The 10,248-nt window shown below is 40.5% G+C and overlaps 1 protein-coding gene across 2 annotated transcripts in view; it reads left to right on the top strand.

Annotated features, from left to right (window-relative positions):
• The window catches only part of LOC139752020 (uncharacterized), a 786,065-nt gene that overhangs the window by 764,330 nt on the left and 11,487 nt on the right, over nucleotides 1-10,248 (top strand). For both annotated transcript variants that reach the window (XM_071667798.1, XM_071667797.1), the window contains one exon: nucleotides 6,539-6,718. Coding sequence is in view for 1 of the 2 variants with exons in the window: in XM_071667797.1 (XP_071523898.1) it covers nucleotides 6,539-6,718 (180 nt within the window). In the remaining variant the exon portion in view is untranslated. The remainder of the gene's footprint in view (nucleotides 1-6,538; nucleotides 6,719-10,248) is intronic.

The following is a 10,248-nucleotide window of genomic DNA, read 5'->3' as shown; positions in this document are numbered from 1 at the left end:
GTCACTGGATTTGAACCAGGGATGATGAATGCGGGCCTGGGTAAACCATGGGAAATTTCTGTGGGGCCTGGAATGTATGAATGGGAGCTGTGAATTTCGTGCAACATTACATGACAGCTAGAGACTGAGTGTGAACGAATGTGGCCTTTGTTGTTTTTTTTTTAAGCGTTACCTCGCGCATATGCGGGGGGAGGGGCTTGTCATTACATGTGTGGCTGCGTGGCGACGGGAATGAATAAAGGCAGCAAGAATGAATTATGCACATGTGCATATATGTATGTGTCTTATATGTATATATATGTATACATTGAAATATATAAGAATATATATATATATATATATATGTGAGTGTATGGACGTGTATGTATATACATGTGTATGTGGGTGGGTTGGCTAATCCTTTCGTCTGTCTCCTTGCGCTACCTCGCTAACGCGGGAGAGAGCGACAAAGTATAATAATTAGATAAATATATATATATATATATATATATATAATATATATAATATATATATATATATATATATATATATATTATCTAATATATATTTATTTTGCTTTGTCGCTGTCTCCCGCGTTTGCGAGGTAGCGCAAGGAAACAGACGAAAGAAATGGCCCAACCCACCCCCATACACATGTATATACATTCACTTCCACACACGCAAATATACATACCTATACATCTCAATGTACACCTATATATACACACACAGACACATACATATATACCCATGCACACAATTCACACTGTCTGCCTTTATTCATTTCCATCGCCACCTCGCCACATATGGAATACTATTCCCCTCCCCCCTCATGTGTGCGAGGTAGCGCTAGGAAAAGACAACAAAGGCCCCATTCGTTCACATTCAGTCTCTAGCTGTCATGTAATAATGCCCGAAACCACAGCTCCCTTTCCACATCCAGGCCCCACACAACTTTCCATAGTTTACCCCAGACGCTTCACATGTCCTGATTCAATCCACTGACAGCACGTCAACCCCGGTATACCACATCGATCCAAGTAACTCTATTCTTTGCCCCCCTTTCACCCTCCTGCATGTTCAGGCCCCGATCACTCAAAATCTTTTTCACTCCATCTTTCCACCTCCAATTTGGTCTCCCACTTCTCCTCGTTCCCTCCACCTCCGACACATATATCCTCTTGGTCAATCTTTCCTCACTCATTCTCTCCATGTGCCCAAACCATTTCAAAACACCCTCTTCTGCTCTCTCAACCACGCTCTTTTTATTTCCTAACATCTCTCTTACCCTTACATTACTTACATGATCAAACCACCTCACACCACACATTATCCTCAAACATCTCATTTCCAGCACATCCACCCTCCTGCGCACAACTCTATCCATAGCCCACGCCTCGCAACCATACAACATTCCTGGAACCACTATTCCTTCAAACATACCCATTTTTGCTTTCCGAGATAATGTTCTCGACTTCCACACATTCTTCAAGGCCCCCAGGATTTTCGCCCCCTCCCCCACCCTATGATTCACTTCCGCTTCCATGGTTCCATCCGCTGCCAAAGCCACTCCCAGATATCTAAAACACTTTACTTCCTCCAGTTTTTCTCCATTCAAACTTACCTCCCAATTGACTTGACCCTCAACCCTACTGTACCTAATAACCTTGCTGTTATTCACATTTACTCTTAACTTTCTTCTTTCACACACTTTACCAAACTCAGTCACCAGCTTCTGCAGTTTCTTACATGAATCAGCCACCAGCGCTGTATCATCAGCGAACAACTGACTCACTTCCCAAGCTCTCTCATCCACAACAGACTGCATACTTGCCCCTCTTTCCAAAACTCTTGCATTCACCTCCCTAACACCCCCATCCATAAACAAATTAAACAACCATGGAGACATCACACACCCCTGCCGCAAACCTACATTCACTGAGAACCAATCACTTTCCTCTCTTCCTACACGTACACATGCCTTACATCCTCTATAAAAACTTTTCACTGCTTCTAACAACTTGCCTCCTACACCATATATTCTTAATACCTTCCACAGAGCATCTCTATCAACTCGTTCATATGCCTTCTCCAGATCCATAAATGCTACATACAAATCCATTTGTTTTTCTAAGTATTTCTCACATACATTCTTCAACGCAAACACCTGATCCACACATCCTCTACCACTTCTGAAACCACACTACTCTTCCCCAATCTGATGCTCTGTACATGCCTTCATCCTCTCGATCAACACCCTCCCATATGATTTACCAGGAATACTCAGCAAACTTATACCTCTCTAATTTGAGCCCTCACTCTTATCCCCTTTGCCTTTGTACAATGGCACTATGCAAGCATTCCGATAGTCCTCAGGCACCTCACCATACATTAAATAACCTTACCAACCAGTCAACAATACAATTACCCCCTTTTTTAATAAATTCCACTGCAATACCATCCAAACCTGCTGCCTTGCCGGCTTTCATCTTCCGTAAAGCTTTTACTACCTCTTCTCTATTTACCAAATCATTTCCCCTAACCCTCTCACTTTGCACACCACCTCGACCAAAACACCCTATATCTGCCACTCTATCATCAAACACATTCAACAAACCTTCAAAAATACTCACTCCATCTCCTTCTCACACTCACTCCATCTCCTTCTCACATCACCACTACTTGTTATCACCTCCTCATTAGCCCCCTTCACTAAAGTTCCCATTTGCTTCCTTGTCTTACGAACTTTATCTACCTCCTTCCAGAACATCTTTTTATTCTCCCTAAAATTTAATGATACTCTCTCACCCCAACTCTCATTTGCCCTCTTTTTCAACTCTTGCACCTTTCTCTTGACCTCCTGTCTCTTTCTTTTATACATCTCCCACTCAATTGCATTTTTTCCCTGCAAAAATCGTCCAAATGCCTCTCTCTTCTCTTTCACTAATAATCTTACTTCTTCATCCCACCACTCACTACCCTTTCTAATCAACCCACATCCCATGCTTCTCATGCCACAAGCATCTTTTGCGCACTCCATCACTGATTCCCTAAATACATCCCATTTCTCCCCCACTCCCCTTACTTCCATTGTTCTCACCTTTTTCCATTCTGTACTCAGTCTCTCCTGGTACTTCCTCACACAAGTCTCCTCCCCAAGCTCACTTACTCTCACCACCCTCTTCACCCCAACATTCACTCTTCTTTTCTGAAAACCCATACAGATCTTCACCTTAGCCTCCACAATATAATGATCAGACATCCCTCCAGTTGCACCTCTCAGCACATTAACATCCAAAACTCTCTCTTTCGCGCGCCTGTCAATTAACACGTAATCCAATAACGCTCTCTGGCCACCTCTCCTACTTACATACGTATACTTATGTATGTCTCGCTTTTTAAACCAGGTATTCCCAATCACCAGTCCTTTTTTAGCACATAAATCTACAAGCTCTTCACCATTTCCATTTACAAAACTGAACACCCCATGTATATATATATATATATATATATATATATATATATATATATATATATATATATATATTTTCATACTATTCGCCATTTCCCGCGTCAGCGAGGTAACGCCAAGAACAGAGGACTCTGGGCCTTTGAGTGAATATCCTCACTTGGCCCCCTCCTCTGTTCCTTCTTTAGGAAGATCAAAAAAACGAGAGGGGAGGATTTCCAGCCCCCCGCTCCCTTCCCTTTTAGTCGCCTTCTACAACACGCAGGGAATACGTGGGAAGTATTCTTTCTCCCCTTAACATATATACATATTATTGGTAAATATATATATCCACCTGCACAAGTGAATGAAAGAAGCTGTGTGCCATTTGGGTATTTATCTAATTGTGAAGCATTGCAAATGATCATTTCCTTTGAAGTCTTGGAACTGTTGGTTTTAATTTAATGGCATGACATTTGTTAGCAAGTATGAATACCCTGAAGGTCCTGGGTGTATTGAGGAGTCTCTAGAAGGAGAGGCCACTGACTATGAGGGCAAAGATGAGTATGATTGACGGAATAGTTGTCACAACAGTGTGGTATGGGTTTAGAGTCTTGGGCCTTGAATGCAAAAGAATGTAAGAGGGTAGATGTATCTGAAATGAAATGCCTCAGGATATTATGTGAAGTGTATCATGTATGGAATAACAGCATAAAAGATATGCGTGATAGTAAACAGAGTATGATTGCATGAGTGAACTTGAATTTTCTGATATGGTTTGGTCATATGGAGAGGATAAACAAAAAGAGACAGGCTAAGAGGATATATATACCAGAAGTGGAAGGACCAAGGGGGAGAGGTAGCCCAAAAAGGAGATGGAAGAATATTGTGAAAAAGGATTTGAGTTATTTAGGCCAGAATATTCTAGATTGTTAGAGGCATGCATGGGATAAAGAAATTTCGAGTGATGTGGTGTACAAGGGATGACATGTTACCAATAGGCTAAACTAGGGTTGTGAAGTGGTTTGAGAAAAATAAGGAACATATCTATTGGGACTTGGATGAGAAAGGGCGTATGAACAAGAGTGAGGTCCTTTCTCTGTTCATGACACAACCATCCTGATGTGAGAGACAACGAACAAATATAGAATACGAGTGAATTGGAACAATCTGGTTTACTGCAGTGTACATGCTGTCAGTGCACTAAATAAGGGCATGTGAAACAGCTAGGGTAAACCATGGAGAGGTCTGAATGTAGATAGGGAGCTGTGGTTTTGATGCATTACACATGACTGATAAAGTATTGATGAGAGTGGATGTGGCTTTTCCTCCTCTGTTTTCTGGCACTATCTTGCTGAAGGAAAGGGCAGTAATCAGGTGTGGAGAAAATGTGTATGTTATAATTTTTTCTTTTATGCATTTATGCTGTTTCCTTTGGGGTGGGATGCATCGGGGGTGGATGATGGGGAAGAAGTATAAGTATGTATATGTGTATGCATGTATGAATTTGTGTGTATATGTATGTGCATGTATTTATATGTGATAGTGTGTGAGTGGCTATACCTATCTTCATCTGTTTCCTGGCACGAACTCAATAATGTGGGAAATGGTGATCAAGTTTGAACATATATATATATATATATATATACTTGGGAAGTGAGTCAGTTGTTGTTCGCTGATGATACAGCGCTGGTGGCTGATTCATGTGAGAAACTGCAGAAGCTGGTGACTGAGTTTGGTAAAGTGTGTGGAAGAAGAAAGTTAAGAGTAAATGTGAATAAGAGCAAGGTTATTAGGTACAGTAGGGTTGAGGGTCAAGTCAATTGGGAGGTGAGTTTGAATGGAGAAAAACTGGAGGAAGTAAAGTGTTTTAGATATCTGGGAGTGGATCTGGCAGCGGATGGAACCATGGAAGCGGAAGTGGATCATAGGGTGGGGGAGGGGGCGAAAATTCTGGGGGCCTTGAAGAATGTGTGGAAGTCGAGAACATTATCTCGGAAAGCAAAAATGGGTATGTTTGAGGGAATAGTGGTTCCAACAATGTTGTATGGTTGCGAGGCGTGGGCTATGGATAGAGTTGTGCGCAGGAGGATGGATGTGCTGGAAATGAGATGTTTGAGGACAATGTGTGGTGTGAGGTGGTTTGATCGAGTGAGTAACGTAAGGGTAAGAGAGATGTGTGGAAATAAAAAGAGCGTGGTTGAGAGAGCAGAAGAGAGTGTTTTGAAGTGGTTTGGGCACATGGAGAGAATGAGTGAGGAAAGATTGACCAAGAGGATATATGTGTCGGAGGTGGAGGGAACGAGGAGAAGAGGGAGACCAAATTGGAGGTGGAAAGATGGAGTGAAAAAGATTTTGTGTGATCGGGGCCTGAACATGCAGGAGTGTGAAAGGCGGGCAAGGAATAGAGTGAATTGGAGCGATGTGGTATACCGGGGTTGACGTGCTGTCAGTGGATTGAATCAAGGCATGTGAAGCGTCTGGGGTAAACCATGGAAAGCTGTGTAGGTATGTATATTTGCGTGTGTGGACGTATGTATATACATGTGTATGGGGGGGGTTGGGCCATTTCTTTCGTCTGTTTCCTTGCGCTACCTCGCAAACGCGGGAGACAGCGACAAAGTATAAAAAAAAAAAAAATATATATATATATATATATATATATATATATATATATATATATATATATATATATATATATATATATATATGTATTTATATATTATCCCTGGGGATAGGGGATTAAGAATACTTCCCACGTATTCCCTGCGTGTCGTAGAAGGCGACTAAAAGGGAAGGGAGCGGGGGCTGGAAATCCTCCCCTTTCGTTCTTTTTTTTTTATTTTCCAAAAGAAGGAACAGAGGGGGCCAGGTGGGGATATTCCAAAAAAGCCCAGTCCTCTGTTCTTAACGCTACCTCGCTAATGCGGGAAATGGCGAATAGTTTAAAAGAAAGAAAAGAAGATATATATATATATATATATATATATATATATATATATATATATATATATATATATATATATATATATAGACCGACAGATGAATAGATAGATATAGATATAGTTATAATCATAAATACAGACATATCAAAATGTGGTTTTAATGCAGGTCCTTAGGCGTGCTGACCTACGTACTCCTCACTGGGTTCCTGCCATTTGGAGGAGACACCGAGCAGGAGACCTTCCTGCAGATCTCGCGCGGGGACCTGGATTTCCCCGAGGAACTGTTTGGGGACATATCACCGGAGGCCATCGACTTCATCAAGCAACTGCTAGTGAGGGAGCCAGAGTGAGTGCTGGTGCCTCAGTAGCTCGCTGTAATGGGACATTATTTTGTGTAGATCTTAATATCTTCTCTATAAAATTTGAAAACCATCTTTTTTTTAAAGAACGTCATCGTTATTACCTACATAGGATGCGACGCAGCTTTGTAGCAAGTTGTAGTAGTTGAAGTGTAGTATAATGAGATATGATCTTGGCTAATTCATCAGACTAACAAATAATACGTCAATATGTTTTTTCTCACATAGGTTTATATGGTATGCCTGAGGCTATATAATGCCATCATCTTTCACATATAATCATCTTTCATCTCATTATCTTTAATTGTGTCCCATGCAAAGTCATTTGCAGTTCCCTCTTTTCTTCGGTTTACTATCATTATCATTACTGTTATTATCATCAATGTCATTGGTCATTTTTATTTTTATTGCTATTACAGTTGTTATTATCTATATTATTATTATCATTGTTATCATCATTATCATTATTATCTTTCTATTATCATTATCATCATTATAATTACTATAATTATTATGATTATCATTATTGTTATTGTTTTCATTATTATTATTATTATTACTATTATTATTATCATTATTATCATTATCATTATTATTATTATTATTATTATTATTATTATTATTATTATATCATTCTTTTTTTCATTATACTTTGACGCTGTCTCCCTCGTTAGCGAGGTAGTGCAAGGAAACAGACGAGAGAAAGGCCAAACCCACCCATACACACATGTGTGTACATAAACGCCCACACACGCACATATACGTACCTATACATTTCAACGTATACTTACATATACATACACAGGCCCCACAAAACATTCCATGGTTTACCCCAGTCGCTTCACATGCCCTGGTTCAATCCATTGATAGCACGTCGACCCCGGTATACCACATCTTTCCAATTCACTCTATTCCTTACACGCCTTATATCCTCTTTGTCAATCTTTCCCCACTCATTCGCTCCATGTGACCAAACTATTACAATACACCCTCTTCTGCTCTGTCAACCAAACTTTTTATTACCACACATCTCTCTTACCCTTTCATTACTTACTCGATCAAACCACCTCACACCACATATTGTCCTCAAACATCTCATTTCCAACACATCCACCCTTCTCCAAACAACCCTATCTATCGCCCATGCCTCACAACAATATAACATTGTTGGAGCCACTATTCCACTATTCAAACATACCCATTTTTGCTCTCCGAGATAATGTTCTCGCCTTCCACACATTTTTCAACGCTCCCAGAACCTTTGCCCCCATTTACTCACTTCCTCTTCCATGGTTCCATCCGCTACCAAATCTACTTCCAGATATGTAAAACACTTCACTTCCTCCAGTTTTTCTCAATTCAAACTTACCTCCCAATTGACTTGTCCCTCAACCCTACTGTACCTAATAACCTTGCTCATATTCACATTTACTCTCAACTTTCTTCTTTCACACACTTTACCAAACTCAGTCACCAGCTTCTGCAGTTTCTCACATGCATCAGCCACCAGCGCTGTATCATCAGCGAACAACAACTGACTCACTTCCCAAGCTCTCTCATCCACAACAGACTGCATACTTGCCCCTCTTTCCAAAAAGTCTTGCATTCACCTCCCTAACAACCCCATCCATAAACAAATTAAATAGCCTTGCCGCAAACCGACATTCACTGGAAACCACTCGCTTTCCTTTCTTCTTACTCGTACACATGCCTTACATCCTCGATAAAAACTTTTCACTGCTTCTAGCAACTTATCTCCCACACCATATATTCTTAATACCTTCCACAGAGCATCTCAATCAACTCTATCATATGCCTTCTCCAGATCCATAAATGCTACATACAAATCCATCTGCTTTTCTAAGTATTTCTCACATACTTCTTCAAAGCAAACACCTGATCCACACATCCTCTACCACTTCTGAAACCACACTGCTCCTCCCCAGTCTCCTCTGTACATACTTTTGCCCTCTCGATCAATACCCTCCCGTATAATTTCTCAGGAATACTCAACAAACTTATACTTCTGTAATTTTAAGACTCACCTTTATCCCCTTTTCCTTTGTACAATGGCACTACACGTGCATTCCGCCAATCCTCAGGCGCTTCACCATAAACCATACATACACTGAATATCCTCACCAACCAATCAATAACACAGTCACCCCCTTCTTTTGATAAATTCCACAGCAATACCATCCAAATCCGCCGCCTTGCCGGCTTCCATCTTCCGCAAAGCTTTCACTACCTCTTCTCTGTTTACCAAATCATTCTCCCTGACCCTCTCACTTCGCACGCCTCCTCGACCAAAATACCCTATATCTGCCACTCTTATCATCAAATACATTGAACAAACCTTAAAATGCTCACTCCATCTGCCTCTCACATCACCACTACTTGTTATTACCTTCCCCTTTGCCCCCTTCACTGATGTTCCCATTTGTTCTCTTGTCTTACGCACTTTATTTACCTCCTTCCAAAACATCCTTTTATTTTCCCTAAAATTTTATGATATTCTCTCACCCCAGCTCTCATTTGCCCTCTTTCTCATCTCTTGTACCTTTCTCTTGACCTCTTACATATTTTCTTTCTATACATCTCCCAGTCATTTGCACTATTCCCCTGCAAAAATGGTCCAAATGCCTCTCTCTTATCTTTAACAATTTTACTTTTTCATCCCACCACTCACTACCCTTTCTAATCTTCCCACCTCTCACCTTTCTCATGCCACAGCATCTTTTTCGCAAGCCATCACTGCTTCCCTAAATACATCCGATTCCTCCCCCACTCTCCTCACGTCATTTGCTCTTACCTTTTGCCATTCTGCACTCAATCTCTCCTGGTACTTCCTCACGCAATATCTCCTTTCCAAGCTCATTTACTCTCACCACTCTCTTCACTCCAACATTCTCTCTTTTTATGAAAACCTCTAAATATCTTCACCTTCGCCTCCACATGATAATGATCAGACATCCCTCCAGTTGCACCTCTCAGTACATTAACATCCAAAAGTCTCTCTTTCGCGCACCTATCATTATCATTATTATTATTATTGTTATCATTATTATTATCATTATTATTATTATTATCATTATTATCATTATTATTGTTATTATTATTATTATTATTATTATTATTATTATTATTAATAATAATTGGGAGGCAAGTTGTTAGAAGCAGTGAAAAGTTTTTATCGAGGATGTAAGGCATGTGTACGTGTAGGAAGAGAGGAAAGTGATTGGTTCTCAGTGAATGTAGGTTTGCGGCAGGGGTGTGTGATGTCTCCATGGTTGTTTAATTTGTTTATGGATGGGGTTGTTAGGGAGGTAAATGCAAGAGTTTTGGAAAGAGGGGCAAGTATGAAGTCTGTTGGGGATGAGAGAGCTTGGGAAGTGAGTCAGTTGTTGTTCGCTGATGATACAGCGCTGGTGGCGGATTCATGTGAGAAACTGCAGAAGCTGGTGACGGAGTTTGGTAAAGTGTGTGGAAGAAGAAAGTTAAGAGTAAATGTTAATAA

Source organism: Panulirus ornatus, chromosome 12 (genome assembly GCF_036320965.1).
Source record: "Panulirus ornatus isolate Po-2019 chromosome 12, ASM3632096v1, whole genome shotgun sequence".
Classification (NCBI taxonomy): Eukaryota; Metazoa; Arthropoda; class Malacostraca; order Decapoda; family Palinuridae; genus Panulirus; species Panulirus ornatus.
Note: the sequence above shows the minus strand (reverse complement) of the source record. Positions and strands in the feature narration are given on the sequence as shown.